The 18,502-nt window shown below is 38.0% G+C and overlaps 2 protein-coding genes across 7 annotated transcripts in view; one reads left to right on the top strand and one right to left on the bottom strand.

Moving 5' to 3' along the window:
- Positions 1 to 18,502, top strand: part of LOC133533079 (protein diaphanous) — a 72,868-nt gene that overhangs the window by 8,787 nt on the left and 45,579 nt on the right. For 2 of the 6 annotated variants that reach the window (XR_009801790.1, XM_061872021.1), the window contains exons 1-8: positions 207 to 724; positions 10,180 to 10,359; positions 11,177 to 11,278; positions 12,193 to 12,389; positions 14,003 to 14,168; positions 14,704 to 14,844; positions 15,971 to 16,079; positions 18,139 to 18,247. Coding sequence is in view for 1 of the 6 variants with exons in the window: in XM_061872021.1 (XP_061728005.1) it covers positions 641 to 724; positions 10,180 to 10,359; positions 11,177 to 11,278; positions 12,193 to 12,389; positions 14,003 to 14,168; positions 14,704 to 14,844; positions 15,971 to 16,079; positions 18,139 to 18,247 (1,088 nt within the window). In the remaining 5 variants the exon portion in view is untranslated. Of the gene's footprint in view, positions 1 to 206; positions 725 to 7,786; positions 7,944 to 10,179; positions 10,360 to 10,446; positions 10,565 to 11,176; positions 11,279 to 12,192; positions 12,390 to 14,002; positions 14,169 to 14,703; positions 14,845 to 15,970; positions 16,080 to 18,138; positions 18,248 to 18,502 lie in introns of those variants that run through there. The other 4 variants (XR_009801792.1, XR_009801789.1, XR_009801791.1 and 1 more) reach the window with 3 other exon arrangements.
- LOC133533090 (small ribosomal subunit protein eS1) overlaps positions 1 to 18,502 on the bottom strand; it is a 196,414-nt gene that overhangs the window by 132,543 nt on the left and 45,369 nt on the right. The window lies entirely within an intron of this gene.

Here is an 18,502-nt window from a genome sequence, read left to right as displayed (position 1 = left end):
AGATCTGGAATGACATCCGCTGTGCTGTAGCCTATCACACAAAGCGAGATGACATTCACAATGCCCATACCTCTCTTTTGGACGTAGTTTAAGGACGTACCCGGGACCAAGTATGAGTAGTCAAAAGTTTCTTTTTCGAACCGTCAAAACGCCATTATGAAAAACAGAACAATGACGTCACAGTCAAGTTACCTACTCTACAGTTCTTTCAGATTAATTAAACATAGATTGTGTCTGAAAATAACTGCGATGTCAATTTTTCTAATATTTTTCTAGTGCTTTATTTCGTGCGTGATGTGAAATAATATTTTAAATGCAGGCAACATCACATCAGGTCTTTATGTATTTAAGTATTTTATAATTAATTTATGTGTATTAGGACTCTAATTCTTTCAATAACAATTTCTTTTAGTTTTAAGCGCACCGCCTACAATCTTTACTGCTTTGCCCTAAGGTTGACTGGTAGAGAATGCCTCATGGCATTAAGTTCGCCTTTTGTACATTAAGTTTTTCTTTTGTGCAATAAAGTTTTAAATAAATAAATAAATAAAACATCCCTATAAATCTTTACAAATTAAAACTTACCATGTGTGTACAGTGTGCTAAATAGTGATTGACTGTGTACGTGTAAGCACTAACTATGGATGAAAGTGAACAAGAACACGTGAAAAAGTACAAAAGTTTACCGAGATTGAAACGGAAGGAGACATGGCGAAAGAGCCGGGTAAGCATACTTTTTTAAGATTAACAACTTTCAAAAAAGCTGATGGTCCCGGGTTCAAATCCTGGTAAGGGCATTATTTGTGTGATGAGCATGGATATTTGTTCCTGAGTCGGATGTTTTCTATGTATTTAAGTATTTATAAATATTTATATATTATATATATATCGTTGTCTAAGTATCCTCAACAAGATACAAGATACAAGAAATTTATTGGTAAAAGTCAATGTTTTACAGGTCATTTTGAGTTAGGTACATATTTAACTAATACTAGTAGGTACACAGCATTTTTTGGATAAATGTCACTTATTATAAAATAAAAATATGTTTAAAGCAGAACAAATACATAATCAGTATTTAATAGGTCGCATATGTTACACAATACGCAACACAAGCTTTATTGAGCTTACCGTGGGACTTAGTCAATTTGTGTAATAATGTCCTATAATATTTATTTATACTCAAAAGTCATATAACATTTTTTGCTCCTTAAACCTCAGGAATACGTGGTTAAAATATTTCGGGCTACGCGAGCCCACTGTGTATATGTAGCTTTTGGATCATGCTGCCGGTGACTTACGAGTATATAATGTTTTGTGAATAGGCAAACGGCACTGACCTACCTCCAGCATATGATATTATCGTCATCGTTTTTAATAACGCTGACTTCATGTTGGCCCGTTTTCAAACAATTTCTTGTTACTGAAATTGTATAGGGTGATAAAAGGTGTGTTTAAAGCTTAATTTGTCGTGTAAGTGGTGACAGTTGGATAGTTGACAGGAGACACCTTATAAAACAAAGCCCCTCGCTGCGTCTGTCTGTATGTATGTATGTATGTTCGCGATAACTCAAAAACTACTCATCGGAAACTTAGCCGCTTGAAATGAAATGGAACTGGGCTGGCCATATCTGCCGGGCGACTTGTGGGCCAAGATAACCACTGAGTGGGAGCCCCACGAGTAACCGAGAAGCCGGTAGACCTCGTCGGCGATGGCGGGATAACTTGGACTGCTTTTAGACAGGCTGACCGGATATAGCACTAAACAGAGACGAGTAGGTAGAAAAAGAGGGGGGAGGCCCTTGCCCAGCAGTGGGACACAGTGTGCTCTGAATAATAATAATTTCACCTATCAATATAGTGATTCTTGAGGGAGGTTTTGGACCCGGGTACGTCCTTAAACTACGCCCAAAAGAGAGGCATTGTGAATGTCATCTCGCTTAGTGTGGTAGGGCACAGCACAGCGGATATCATTCCAGATCTAGAGCGGTGCCCAACTGGGGAAGTACCTCCACCGCAGCCAAATAACACTAGACCCTACTCATAGTGTTGTGTTCCTGCCGGTGAGTAAGGTTGCCAGAGCTCAACGAGGTCGCGTAAAGGAAACATAATTTATTAAAATCAAAGTCAAATGCGGACATGACATCAGTCAGAATTAAGAATTGTCATATTACTTAAGAAAAATCATATTAATAATTAACTCTTATTGCGATTTAGAAATGTCGACTTGTGGAAAATGCCCAGAAGCACTAACTACTGTCGAAAGGGGCTCTACATGTTGGCTTTGGCTCCGCGTACGCCTCCGAAATGTTCGGAGCGCCACTTTTCCGTGATGGGTAAAGAAGACATACAAATGAACTCTGAAATGAAATGCAATGAAAATTGAAATGAAACGAAGGAATGACATTATAACTCATGTCATTCTTATTGATTGTCTTTGGGTCTACATATGACATTAGTGACATTTTAATGGCAAATCTTATTTATAAGTGGTTTTCCTCTATACTTCAGGAGATACATTATTGGCATAATTGCATACCTTTCCCGAATATAAAAATATACAGTGTGTCCCTAGCCATTGGATAAAGCCGAAATGTACATATGCATTAGGGTATTTAGAACCTGTGTACAAAGTATCATAACAACCGGTGTAGCGGTTTCGAAGAAATTAACAAATTACCAATTTTTACTTTGGAGCAGCCTGTATGTGTTAGTAGCTCCTAAGGTAATATCCTCAAAGAATAGTATGGAACCTTCTTCAACCTTTTTGATTATCTTTTTTATTTATGACACTAATAAGTTTCTGATTTTTGAAAAATGTCATCATTATCAAATATTTCGAACAAATTGTCAAAAACACTGCCAAAGATTAACACAGTGTTTCTTTTTGTTGTCGATTATTGCAAATAACTTTTGTTAGAAAAAAATATTTTTTTAAATTTTATTCTAATTAATAAAATATTAATATCAGAGCATTCCTGAGAAGTAACCCTACGTGGGATTTCAGGGTTTGTCCAATGGCTAAGTGAAATAAGTAAGCATAGAGTGCTCACTCCATACATCAGTTTTCTTAACAAAACGCTTATTATTTTCGTAGTCGACATCTAGCGTCAAGTAGCGGATTTATTAGTACCGCTACTTGACACTAGATGTCACGAGTGTCGCGACTGACGAAAAGTGTATTGCTCAACAATTTACAACTAATACTACAAGCAGAAGGAGTTGATAATAGAGTTCCGGTTAATCCGGTTATGATATATATTAGCTGAAAATTGTTGAGCATTAGATTTTTTGTTCGTCGCGACATCTATTGTCAAGTAGCAGTACTGATAAATCCGCTACTTGACGCTAGATGTCGACTACGAAAATAATAAGCGTTTTGGTAAGAAAAGTAAGGTATGGAATGATCACTCTATGCTTACTTATTTCTCTATGGCTAAATGTACTATGTATGACATGTTATGCCTACAATGAGGAAATTATGTACCTATTAGGTTTTACCACAAATATGTATGCAGGGATTGCACAGGTGCTAAGCTAATAGTTTTGCTAACTCTACTTAAGTAGTTTTTACAAGCTTTTATTTAACTTGCCCTGTAAGTATGTATGGGACAAATCTTGCAAGTTAAATTTGACCCACTTCCCGGTTTCCGATGAAGCTGAAAATTTGCATACATTTATGGTACCATCAAGCTGATCTTATGATGGAGACAGGAGGTGGCCATAGGAACTCTGTGATAAAACAACGCAACCTAATTGTGTTTGGGGGTTTTAGAATTGTCTCGATGAGTATTAGTTGCCTGTGGAAAAAAAAATACAGTCAGCGATGATTTTTTTGCGAAAAACTTATTTATAATCTACATAATCTCATACTCATCGACCTTTGTCATCGCTAAATAAAAATATTTTGCATAAAAATGTACACCGCAATCATCCAATGATCCATGACAATGATAAACTCGTATTTCTCTAAAGCCGTATGGGCCATACAAATTACTAGGAACATAAGACTTTTTGATATTTACAGTAGCGTGGGTGTGGTATCGGTTGCCCACTTAAACATCATTATATTTCGTGCCAATGTCAACGGCCTCTGGCTAAAAACTACAAAGAAATTTCAACCCTATGTTATAAGTAATAGAACTTAAATTTTAATGATTTCGGTTGTGACTTGCGTCCTTTAGGTTTTAAAGTGGACGATTGTATCATCACAAATAAAGTGACGCGCATCTATGAAGGAGTAACTACAATTGCTCTTTTATTTTATATTAGACTCTATTTCGTTAATTGTAAAGTTCAAAATGCTTGTAGTTACTCTAGTTGTTAAGGCAGTTTGTGTTGCAGTTTTGATATTGGTTAATGAGCTTATGTGTTTGTATTAGAGTTCAAACTTGCATAACTTTTCATTTTCTATACGCAAATTGATGTTGTCAGCTCAGTAATGAAGAAGCGGAAAATGAAATGTGGTTTTCATTGTAATTTGAATCGTATGTCTTAAGAAATACAGTTGCTAATAATTCCGTTTGTATTTGTTAAGATTTTTTTGTATTTTGGGAATGTGTTAAAGAGTGGGTGACAAGTGATGAGGATGCAAGGGATTGGTTTATGGGTTCAATGTTTTTTGTTTTCCATTAGGTTCTAGCAAGTCCTAGTTAACTTGTAACGGCGTTATTCATAAACGCGTTACTGGCCTGAATTAGCTATGAATCGTTTGTCTTTATCTGTCATTTTGACAAATGTATTTGTAAGAAAGGGATAAAACATAATTTAACTAAATCAGGCCGGTAAAGTTTGACGAATAAGGGGGTAATTCTATTATATTATTGAGTCATGGTTTTTACAAGCTTTTATTTTATTTGCCTTGTAAGTATGTATGTTAGTGTGAAAGCTAAATTTGACCCACATCTCGATTTAAGATTAAGCTGAAATTTTGCGTACATATGCAAATCGGAAAACAATGCGATGTTATGAAGGCATGGAGCTGATCTCATGATGGAGACAGGAGGTGGCCATGGGAATCCCGTGACAAAACAAGTGTTTGGGGTAGTTAGAATTGTCTCGATGAGTATTAGTTGCCTGGTGGAAAGAAAAGTACAGTCAGCGATAAAAGCTTGTACCCAAAAAGGACTTTTTAGTCAAAAATATACATATTAATTTTTAGTTTAATCTCCTATTTAAATACATATCTTCACTAAGCCCTCATTAAGTGATAGTTACTGAGCAGTTACTTCTGCTTCCGTGCAATATAAACCCCATTACTTGTGAGGTTTTTAGGAAAAACATCTACCTTTATATCACATTGTGTCCCTAAACTACGTCCACAAGAGAGGTATGGGCACTGTGAAAGTTATCTCGTTAGTATGGTAGGGCACAGCACAGCGGATGTCATTCCAGATCTAGAGCAGAGCCCAACTTGGGAAGTACCTCCACCTTACAGAAAACCGCGGCCAAATAACACTAGACCCTACTCATAGTGTTGTGTTCCTGCCGGTGATTAAGGTTGCCAGAGCTCAACGAGGGTGCGAGTTGTTAGGGTCGGCAGCGCGCATGTAACACATCTGGTGTTGCAGGCGTCCATTGGCTTTGCCACCGACAGTATAAAAAAAGTGTGAGGTTTTTTGCAAGAAAATGTCACGGTGTTGTTATTGTTACACGTATAAGTACGTGTTTACGTGGAATACGTGTTTTGAAATAAATTGGCTACTTGACTGTTTTTTGTAAATAATGTCAAATGATCTTGATTTTCCTGAGGATCAAATGTCTATATAGGACTCATGGCATTTAAGCGACACAAAGGTCAGAAATGAGAGTTAAAGTCTGACGCTCGCACTCGACGATTGAAACGCCTCTAACAAAATGATAATGTGATGTGACGTCACATCATATAAGTCTGTCCTAAATGTATGGAAGATCAAGGAAATTGCCATTTTGACCCTGAAATATTGCGTTTATGTGTATAGTTGTCTTACAATTTATTTTTCAATAAAATTTAAGGAATCGAATGGTACCATTTTGTTTTCTACTATTGAAAGACAAAAAAAAGTTTTTTTTAGACTTCGGAGCCTTGTATTTTTTTATAATCTCAATAAATAAAAAATTCCACTTTTTTATAATGGATGGCTCATTTTCTATCCATTTAACTAAATTTTGTTATAATATTCAACATGTGTCAAGTACCCAATTATGTATATGTTTTATGTATTACAGTAGCAATGGAAATGTTAAAGTACTTTCAACCAGTGCCAAATTATTTTTTCACATATTTCTTCGAATTCCGTTTAAAGATTTATTTCTCAAAAGAATAACAATTATTCACTTATATGAGAAAAAACAACAATCCATTACAAATTAAATTAGTGAGCGATAAAAGTAAATACATAAATAATTCAAGCGACAACGCTTTACAAATGACATCTCCCCTACGAAGACAAACCTTATTTCAAAAACAAATCTTATTTCAATTATATAAAGTCTAAAATTGATCATCTCGATGTTTTCCTCAGTACATATGTCAGCACTCAATGTGTACTCATCTTCGTCTATTTAAAACTATGGCATAATACAGTCTAAAACCCAAATGGTCTTAAGTACATAGAATAGAAATGGATGTTAAGACATTTGTAATGTAATATGACTTTGCATTTGTATTTTAAGACAGTTGTTGTTATTATCGCTTGCCTAGTACAAGTTCACCAGAATACTGGGACAATACAAAACAATACAAATAACTTGGTGAAGATGGTCAGACAATATAATACATACATAACACATATTTCACCAGCATTAGCATGCAATAAACTTAAAAACTAAACGTAAAACTAAAACTAAGCTTAAAAATCATAAGACTAAAAGGGAAAAATTTAAAGATGGGTACGGCTACCATGAGTTGACACTTTTACACTAGCGAACTCCATCGCAGTCCATCTCGCTTGCAATGATGTATTGGTGCGAACGAGAGTATAACGTAAAAGTCAAGTCTCATCTCATGTTACGGCCACAGAATACTGGGCGGGCCCGTTAGTATTAGGGGAAAATTTGAAAATAAGATCTACAAGTAATATTTAATGATGTCTTAGCTTTAGTAATTAATTAAACATATTGATGGTTCACCTACACCAAAGATAATTTGAAATAGAGGTGTATTGTCAAAGAAAACTTTGTAGCGACGTAAATGTACTGCTTTCGACACATAATTAAAACTTTTAGAACGTCATTTGACTTTGATCCTTATTCTTTCACTGATACCCAAGTGGCGCGAAATTTGTTGAGCATTAGACTTTTCGTTCGTCGCGACATCTATTGTCAAGTAGCAATACTGATAAATCCGCTACTTGACGCTAGATGTCGACTGCGAAATAACTCCCGTTTTGGTAAGAAAACCGATGTATGGAGTTAGAGGAGTTACTCTATGCTTAATACTTATTTTATATTACTACCGGTTTTGACGATCCACTAAGTGACCCTGCCTATGAAGCCGATGGTCCTGGGTTCGAATCCCGGTAAGGGCACGTATTTGTACGATGAGCACAGATATTTGTTCCAGAATCATAGATGTTTTCTATGTATTTAAGTATTTGAATATTATATATATCGTTGTCTGAGTACCCACAACACAAGCCTTCTTGGCTTACCGTAGGACTTAGTCAATTTGTGTAAGAATGTCCCTATAGTATTTATTTTATTATTTATTACAGGTTTCATTTACACTGGTCCCCCCTGAGGCGGCTGTTTTCCTGCGTTTTCGGGAATAACACCCTATATTGTATGTTTGTTTAATACTTTAGTTTGTATTCGCCCATCACTCCGTTCACATGGCTTCGAACGAATGGGGTTCGAAATTGCGCGATAGTGTTGTCAGATTGAGTTGTGTTGATAGAATGGATAGTTTGAAAGTGACTGGGAGCGAAAAGACTGATAAAGTGAGAGAAAAATCGCCCTTTTCGGTGAGTTTACTACAAACCACTCATATGAAATTGTCGTATAGGTACAGGTGTAAAAATATGAGTTTACACATCTTACTCAAAAATATGTCCCATAGCATCTTATTCCAGTGTAATAAGAGCGTTGTACCATATTTATGAGACGATTCTCTCGATATATATTTTTGCAGCTGACTGTATGAGTTTTATTTTTGGGAGGTGGGTCAAAATTCTTTTCGATGTTTTGTTTCTGACCACTCTGTTATGCTTGTATCTATGTCTTCTATCAATGAAAAAAAAGTCTAGTGCATACGTATAGTGTATGACTTTCTAGCTGTAAGCAGATTATATTTTACATGAGAAAAATTAAAACAAAATTCCATCTCATACAAAAAGATTTTCGGGGATAAAAGACAACGAATAAATTTGGACCCAGGTCTACAAACAGAAAGAGTATTTCTGACCTGTCCATCGGTGGACCTTATGCCCTTTGTAATAAGGTCACCCGATGGACAGTTAACAGTCTAGGCGAATATGAATATGAATAAAGTGGATCTAGTTTATTGTAGTGTGTCTTATTTTATTTTAAATTATACTAGCGTAGCAACGTGACAAAGATAATTTTCAAAAATAGCAAAGTTCCCATGAAATTGTCTGGGTATTTTTTTTTCAGCATGTTTATTGCCAAGCCTTCTTTCGTTTTTTAATTAGTTTCGATTTGAATGACACTTGGAAATGACACGCCAATGAGTAACGTAAATATTAAATGAAACATTCGTCAACAGTTAAAGACATCGAGTAGTACTACTGATAATCTTTAATCGGAACGGGAACTTTCTAAGTGGAAACTTTCATGAAAATTTTCTCATGAAAGTTTCCACAAATCTCGGAAATTTTTAGAATGTTCTCCAGCTTGCACATTGCTACATTAGCAAGAAACTTTATTTCCTTGCCCCACCGTGTTATCATTCGAAGTTAGAAACAGTGCCTGTTAATAAAATAATGAATTTATCTTTATAATAAACTAGACATTAAAACTAAATCGAAAAAAATAAAGTTAAAATAAACCTATTACCTATGAAAAGTCCCTCAGGTCCGTCCCCTGCGGTCGGGTGCTCATAAGGCTAGCTACATTCCCTCGCTGGATGACAATGCCTATTCTTTGGCCTTGGAATGAGCCAGCCGCCAGCCCTAGGGTCACCCGAAGTCTCATGTAGTATTTTTTTAACTTCGGAAAAGGATATGAGCGTCGCTACTCCATAGCCCTAGGGTTTCTACCGGAAACACCGCAAATATATGGTTGTTTGTAAGACTTTTGCGGTGCTTTAGGGCTTCGGCCGTTGCCGCCGCCTCGCCAGCTTTCAGTGAGGTGGCGGTTATATGGGAGGGCGCTAGGGTATCATGTGGCATCCCAGTTGAGCGGCCGTCCCATTTGCCATGGGATGAGGGTTATTCCATCGTCGCGCACGAGGCCAGGTGTTTCCTACGCGGCCGGCACGCCTACGCTAATTTATACATTGAAAATTGGGAGCAAAAAAGAAACTAATTTTAAATATTACTCACGCTTTTAAGTCGAAAATGCTCGGCATGTTTCGCTTTCGCTCCATGAAATTGAGTTTTTTTTTCTACGTCGTGATGGGAAGGACTAAGCAGTCTCCGTAACCTATGTACGCCTGCAATTCCGGACGCACCCTCGTTGAGCTCTGGCAACTTTACTCAACCAGCAGGAACACAACACTCTGAGTAGGGTCTAGTGTTATTTGGCTACGCTTTTCTGTAAGGTGGAGGTAGATCTGTTCTAGATCAGGAATGACATCCGCTGTGCTGTGCCTTACCACACAAAACGAGATGGGATTCAAAGTGCCCATACCTCTCTTTTGGACGCAGTTTAAGGACATACCCGGGTCCACAAGCTTTGCTTTATCATGGGCCATTCGCGCTTGCTGACGACTCTAGTGTATTTTTCTTTCTGCAGGCAACTAATACTCATTGAGACAATTCTATCAACCCCGAACATAATTGGGTTGCGTTGTGTTATCACAGAGTTCCTATGGCCACCTCCTGTCTCCATCATCAGATCAGCTCGATGGTACCATAATATTGGATTGTCACCCGACATTCATTCATTCATCATTCATTCATCAGAAAGCAGGGAGTGGGTCAAATTTAACTTGCAAGATTTGGCTCGTACATAGTTACATACTCGTACATAGGTACTTTACAAGTTTCTAAACTCAAATATTCATTTTTTTTTCTACAGCTGGACACATGGTTCGGCCGGCCAAAGAAGGGCGGCGGCATCGAGCGCGGCTACGACACCGTGCCGCGCGCCGAGCCGAGCCGCGCCGAGGATGACGAGCACAACGCCGCCAACGAGTATACCAGCAAGATCGACGCGTTAGACGACACACAGCTACAGCGGAGATTCGAGGAGATGCTGGTGAGTGCAAGAGACAGAACGAGAAGGAGAATGCCACATGTCATGCGCTAGATAGGGACAGTGGGACTGTACGTAGTAGTATTATACATGTATGACGTTGACGAGCCGCGCCGATGATGATTAGCCCAACGCCGCCAACGAGTATACCAGCAAGATCGACGCGTTAGACGATACACAGTTACAATGGAGATTCGAGGAGATGCTGGTGAGTGCAAGAGAGAGAACGAGAAGGAGAATTCCATATGTCATGTGCTAGAGAGGGACAGTGGGATTTTATGTAGTACTATTATATATGCCGAGCCGCGCCGAGGATGACGAGCACAACGCCGCCAACGAGTATACCAGCAAGATCGACGCGTTAGATGACACACAGCTACAGAGGAGATTTGAAGAAATGCCAAGTCATGGGCGTAGGCAAGTACAGGTTCAAATTTTACATACAATGTATGCCCCTCTGCTTAAGAGATACTGGGGTTGACGGTGACAAAACGACGATCCTAAATTTGATTCCCAGATTATAATATAATTCCAACCGAGAATTCGTTTGGGAAGTCATGCTTTGCGCGTTTAAGTATTCTAACCTGTAATTGGTCAGTCTGTAATTACGATGTTGTGATAGTAAATTTCGTAACCATACAACCCAAAGCCTAATGTTACCTGTTGCTAGTTAGAATCGTCTAAAGTACATATTAAAAAGGCCGATAAACAATAATAGTTGTATCAATTTAAAACGTTGAAAGAAACTAGATTAGCCAAAAAGTTTTGAGTTTTTCTCACCAATTTCAACATGTCTGAAATGTTATATTTGTCTTTTCAGTCAGACATGAATCTCAGTGAAGAGAAGAAGGCGCCGCTCAGAAAATATTCGCGGGACCAGAAGAAAAAGATGCTCGTCGCCTACAAATTCGTCAACGCGCAGGTAACAAGACTTTGAAGATTATACCTAAGCATAATTATGTAACGTACTATATAAAACGAGTGTAAAGGTAAAGTCAGCTACAGAAATATTTGCCCTCCTAGGCCAATCAAATTAAATCCAAAAAAGCGTTTTGAGGAATTAATTCCTAGCAAGCTGGAAATCGTTTTTATACCTTCATTTGGCCCTCAATGCGCGCAATCCTATTAGGTAGGAGGAGGATTTTGGGAGCCCTGGGAGATACTTTTTTCCTTTCATCGCCAAACCACTCGAGCAACCCACCATCAGTTAAAATGGCACCACTTGCAAGGTTTGGAGGATCAAACACTGATGAAAAGGCGTTTTCGGATTTTGACATGATCTGTATCATACCAAAAATAAAGAAATTCAAAATGGCGTTGACTAAAAATTCATATTTTCCGTCGGACGTACCGTTTTCTGGATACATTCATTGGAAATCCATTATTCGAATAAATCTAATTTGATTGGCGTACCCTGTAAACAATCATGTATGGCTGTCGAGGCCTATTATCTCTGCAGCTGAACTTTCTACAAAGTTGTCTGTCCCCCATCGGTATTTCCCGTACAAATACGATATTCAGAAGATTTTGTTCTCTGATGAACCTCTGAGGAAGCCAAATTCTGATGAACCCACAAGTGTATGCTGGGCTAAATTTAATTGATTACTTACATTGTGTTATGCCCGTAGTAGTCTTAGGTATACGTGAACGTATTACGTGTTACTAGATAATATACGTTGTCTACCAACGTAAGTGGCTCCTATGATATTGCTTACGTCCATGGGCGACGATGACCGCTTCCCATCAGGCGGCTCGTCTGCTCGTTTGCTGCCTATACTATAACATAACAAAAAAAAATTACGCGATAAATGAACATGCTAAACTTTTCCATTACAGGAAGGCCGATCAAAATTCGAAAAGCCGTCAGACTACGTAGCCTACCTAAACCAACCTGAACTCTCAGTAGGCAAACTGCACAGTTGTCTAGAAAATCTAAGGATAGCCTTAACTAACAACCCTTTATCATGGATAGAAGAATTCGGAACGAAGGGCATTGAGAGTATATTGACTACGCTGAATCTGTGTTATACCAAGTAAGTTCCTACTTTAAATACATACCAATAAGGTTTAAATTCATTCAAACCTTCTAGAAGTATTGGCACACTAGAGGCTGTCTAGAAAAGTACTGTTAGTCTTATAAACTCCAAAGTAATTTCCCCAAAGTATAACCCCATGGCGCAATCTAGCGCTAACATACCCGTAATTAGGTTAAATTCAATTAAGCCAGCCAGGGCTCTAAGAAAACTACACATCTTAAAATAAATAATTACTACAATACAATAGAGATGTATAGTCTCTATGGTTAAAAATACATTAAATCTGGAGATGTAAAATGTACTAAGGTGTAAAAGATGTAGGTCTACATATAGCGAGTTCATTGAAATCCGACAAAGTGTTATCATCAATGAATTTAAACTTTATGTACACTTACATAAGATCTTCATTTTTGTGGCAGTGATATGACTGTGTTGTATATGAAATGGAGGTAATTTTAAGACACAACAAGGCAATTAAAATATATATATATACTAAAATTTTAATCTGTTATTTGATAAAAAACATGCATTTTTAAAACTTAACTACTAATCTTAAATTAAAAAGATTTTTTGCGTTAAGGAGTCTACATGTGTAGAATTAATTATTTTCTAATTTTAAGTATGTGTGTGCAATTAGCAACTAAGTACGAATACATATACAAAATCTAAACTAACGATGAACATCAATATATATATTCAGTGAGGTATACAAAGATTAACATTGTTACAACAAAAATCTCTTTCTTTAAACTATTCTTTGATTTCAACGCTGCCAGTGGGAGCGGATTTTATCGGTAAGTTTAATTGAACACTAGCCCCCTTATTCATAAACGTCTACTAAAGTTGACAAGCCGCTAATAATCGTTTGTCCCTTTCCGACGTATTCGTATGATGGAAAGAGACAAACGATTATTAGCGGCTTGTCAACTTTAGTAGACGTTTATGAATAAGGGGGTGGAAAAAAATTGTCGGCACCCTATCCAATGGTGAGCATCCTCAACCTTATTTAAACAGCAGATTAATGTTTATTCCAAACCAAACTACTGATGGTATACAGTTACCGCAGCCTATAGACGTTTGCAACTACTTTCCCGTGCCAAACAGAGGGACAATAGGAGGGATTTAAATTTTCTCGGGTCAGAGGTGTAGGGTTAGAGCCGGCTTAGCTTTATTTGACGTTTATAAGCGCATTCTAATATGCCTACTTGAAATATACGACAGACGACCGAAATTTGACGACCAGTCTGGCCTAGTGGGTAGACTGGGTAGTGACTCTGCTTATGGAGCTGATGGTCCCGGGTTCAAATCCTGGTAAGAGCATATATTTGTGTCAAGAACACGAATATTTGCTTCTGAGTCATGGCTGTTTTCTATGTATATAAGTATTTATAATTATATATTATATATATCGTTGTCTAGGTACCTACAACACAAGCCTTTTTGAGCTTACTGTTGGACTTAGTCAATTTGTGTATTAATGTCCTATAATATTTATTTATTATTATTTATTTATTAAAATAAACTATATCTAATCAATAAGTAACCTTCGTCACCTATATCTTGCGGTTACGTATAAAATAGACAGTAAAACCTTTTTTATCTCTTTCCAGTGACTCCCGCTACGATCGAGTGCAATACGAATGCATCCGCTGCCTATCCGCCATCTTGAACAACACTGTGGGCATCAGAACGGTGTTCGAATGTAGAGAAGCATTGCCAGTTTTAGCAAGGAGTTTAGACGCCAGGAAACCGCATTGTGCTTTGGAGGCGGCTAAGGTATGTTAACGAACTAATTACTTTACCCTTTGACTGTGTCCAGGCGGACAACAAGAACTCCAGCAATACTTTTGACTAATTTATTACTTATTCCACAATTTGCAAATTAAGTACGAAATTATGGAAAATTGACTCTGAGCGGTGACTCGCCGACTGCTGGTCCATCGCCGCATGGAGTTTGGATGCCAGGAAACCACATTGTGCTTTGGAGGTGGCCAAGGTGTGTTCTAATCCGTTCATCATATTCTCATAGGTATTTAACAATATGTTTTTACTTCCATACTCAGTTTGTGTTCAAAGTTAACTCGGACGTATTCGTACTAACTTAATTACCCCAAAGTATAATCCCATAGCACAGTCTAGGGCTGGGCTAGTCGAAGTAAGGAAGAATGTTTTTATCCATATTCCACAAACGAATAAAAGTACAGACGGATTGCGGAGTATAAGCGTACATTATCCGGTATCTGGTTTTCATATGACATTTCCCCACAATATAACCCCATATACCCGCAGTAACAGCACATGGTCCCCGCAGGTGCTGGCGGCCATCTGCCTCATCCCGAACGGGCACGAGAAGGTGCTGGAGGCCATCACGATGGCCGGCGAGTCCAACAGGAAGCCGCGGCTGCTCTGCATCGTCGAGGGCCTGGACAGCAAAGCCCCTGAAAGCTTAAAGGTAACACTCATTTTACGCGCAATATTTTTCTCTCGCCATTTTCAAGAATAAGAATTGAATTTGTAATCTATATACAAATTATATTTTTTCCAAAAATTCCTCATTAATTTGGTCCTTTGAGTGTAATCTGAGTTTGCACAATCCCAGGTGGTGTGCATAAATCTTTCTCTTTTTAGTTTTTTGCTTGTAGATCGACAGTATGTCTGATTGAAAAATTATTTTAATCATGATGAAAATGTATATCTATATATATATATAAGCCATTTTGAATTATTTATATTTGGTATGATCATGTTCAACATCCGAAAACGCCTTTTCACCAAAGTGTCTGATTCCACCAAACCTTGATGGTATTGCCATTGTAATTGATGACGGGTTCCTTCTACATCGAGCGATTTGGCAATCCAAGGAAAAAAATATCTCCTAAGGCTGCCAAAATTAATGAACACCTTGTATTAGTAGTCAATAGTAATCATAATCATAATACTTTATTGCGACCATGGTAATATAGAGTAAATATTTATATAGTAATAATTTTGAATTAATTAACCTAATAGTAAATAATTAGAAAATACTTGCTAAATCTTTTTGACTAACGGTGATAACCAGTACGGCTACCACCAGTTTGACACTGACATATTCGCTAGCGTGAGTGTAACCTCTACCCATCTCGCTCGTACTCGCATATTAGTATTCGCCTTCGCATAATCGAATATGTCAGTTTGACACTGTTAAGGCAGTCGTGGTAAGTCTACATGACCTTTTCGTTTGGGTTATCTTGACGAACGGTCTGGCCTCGTGGGTACTGGGCCTGCCTATGAAGCTGATGGTCCCGGGTTCAAATCCTGGTACGGGCATTTATTCGTGTGATGAGCATGGATATTTGTTCCTGAGTCATGGGTGTTTTCTATGTATTTAAGTATTTATAAATATTTATATATTATATATATCGTTGTCTAAGTACCCTCAACACAAGCCCTATTGAGCTTACTGTGGGACTTAGTCAATTTGTGTAATAATGTCCTATAATATTTATTTATTATTTATTACATTCGTGTAAAAATAAGCAATGTTTCTTCTTGTAATAGTAGTATAACAACTATAAAGTATGTTTGTCTGCCAACAGAACGGCTGTATGCAGCTCATAAACGCCATAATAACGGAGCCGGAGGAACTCGAGTTCAGAATGCATTTGCGGAGTGAATTCATGAGGACGGGACTGCAAGATTTAATAGGTAATAGTAATTTCGGAGGCAAAGTTTGTTTAACCCTCGTGCCTTGAAACCCTCGCAACGCTCAAGATTCCACTTAACGAACCACTCGCTACGCTCGTGATTCAATTTAAGAATCTTTCGCTTGCTCGGGTATCAATATTAGCACGAGCGGTTAAACAACAACTTTGCCCCCTTGTAAAACACAACATTTTTCACCACACCAACGCGCAACGCGAGGAAAATACTAACTATGAAATACCAAATTTTAAATCAAATCCAAATGAACTAATTAAAAATGTATCATCCAAAATCATCATTTAAAAGTCAATTCTACCAGCTAACATAAGGAAACGACTCAAAATTTGCATCTGATTACTTTGCCCCACATGTGGATAAAATGCAACTTTTTTCATTAGTTTTTGAACAATCAAGAGCGCCTTTACCAGTTGGTGTGATGAAAATATATTTAAACAGGGACCATAGATAAAGGAATAATAAGACAAGTAACAGCAAAAAAATCTGTAAATTCGACTGCTGATAACGGTGGCGCTATTTCAGCTGTCAAATGGTCGGCTACAATTATTTGCACTAATCTATTTTTTTAATATTATTTGTGTATTCAGGGAACTTATACCCTCCTAGTCAACATAAATATATATGACTAGACCTAGAGATTTTCCTAGCACGAACGAGGTAAAGCTAGTGACTTCCTTCCGATATTTAGTTCGTCGATATTTTATATTATCGATATCTTATAAATGTCACAATAATGTTATATACTGGCCTGTTTGTAAATAAATAAATAAGTACAACGACAACATACTTCATACTTAAAATAAAACTCCATGAGATACATAATTACAGGAAGATAAAATCGCCTTCACAAATAAAACCATAATACAATTCGCAGTAAATTACGCAATTGGTAACGCATTGGACCGGCAATCCAAAGATGTGGGTTCGAGTCCCACGTTGACCAGAGATGATCATTGTTTATTTTTTCATTGTGATTGACATCTGTATATACAATTTATAGACCATAATACGTAGTTTGACGACCGGTTTGGCCTAGTGGGTAGTGACCCTGCCTACGAAGCTGATGGTCCCGGGTTCAAATCCTGGTAAGGGCATTTATTCGTGTGATGAGCATGGATATTTGTTCCTGAGTCATGGATGTTTTCTATGTATTTAAGTATTTATAAATATTTATATATTATATATATCGTTGTCTAAGTACCCTCAACACAAGCCTTATTGAGCTTACTGTGGGACTTAGTCAATTTGTGTAATAATGTCCTATAATATTTATTTAATTATTTATTTATAATACAGGTTTTTTTATACGATTCTCGAAGTGAACGGTATATTTTTGTTTATTTTTTATTTTTCTTCCACTCAAATTCCATTGATGTAATGGGTGCATAGTGGAAATATGGAAAATGATTAACGTAATAGGGGTAAAGATAAAGATAGTTTATTATTCAAGTAGGCATGTTACAAGGCTATAATCCTAAACCTCTCACCAGAGGACATTTAAATCCCTCCTAACTTATCGATGACAGTAACAACATGGCGTTCGTGCTAGGAACATCTCTAGGTTTTCATACGACACAAGGCAAGAAAACTAAACTGTACTCGTATGGAACATATATCATTGGAATATGTCGTTGTTTTATAACCTGAAATCTTTACCTTTTAATCATTTTAAATTATTTATTCAGTGATACGTTTTGGTCTGTTTTTTCTTTCATTTAAAGCCTATCCGTTCATGCGGGCGTTGTAACACTTGTAACGTAGAATCCTTATAGTGAGACGTCAGACCGCTTGCGTTACGGCCCGTTACGACATTGCGCGGCGGCGGCAGCAGCGAGCCGCGGCCACAGGTGGGAACGAAAGGTCGGATCGCTGTCTCGCTCCAACCTATGGTGGCCGCTCGCCACTGCCGTCGCCGGGCAGTTAGCGTCCGGTTCTGTGTGACGTCTCTCATTAAGTTGCATATTATACAACGCGCACGCACTTCTGCAGCGATCTTTAGATATACTATTGTATATTAGAGAATAAAATGGACGTTTTGAAACAGACGAGCTGCGAGCGGGCGCGGAGGGAGCGAGACAGATACAGATGACGGTGTTCGACCAGCACGCCGCCGCCGACCAGGACGAGTTCCTCGCCAAGTTCGACGACGTCAGGTTGCTCATGTTACTGCATAGACGCTTTTAGATATATTAATCTTCACTAGGCGGGTCCACACAGGGCGAGCATACGCGCGACGCAATGTTCTCGCGCACAAACTCGTCAGTGTAGACGTGCCTCGGCCGAGGCGGCGCGCTCAGGCGAGGAAAACGCGCGCGCTGTCTCGACCGAGGCACGTCTACACTGGCGGTTTTGTACGCGAGGAAATTGCCTCGCACATACGTGCTCCCTCGCAAGCTCTGTGTGGGCTC

Source organism: Cydia pomonella, chromosome 28 (assembly GCF_033807575.1).
Source record: "Cydia pomonella isolate Wapato2018A chromosome 28, ilCydPomo1, whole genome shotgun sequence".
In the NCBI taxonomy this organism is placed as follows: Eukaryota; Metazoa; Arthropoda; class Insecta; order Lepidoptera; family Tortricidae; genus Cydia; species Cydia pomonella.
The sequence above is the reverse complement of the archived record's forward strand: the minus strand, read 5'-3'. Positions and strand labels throughout refer to the sequence as shown.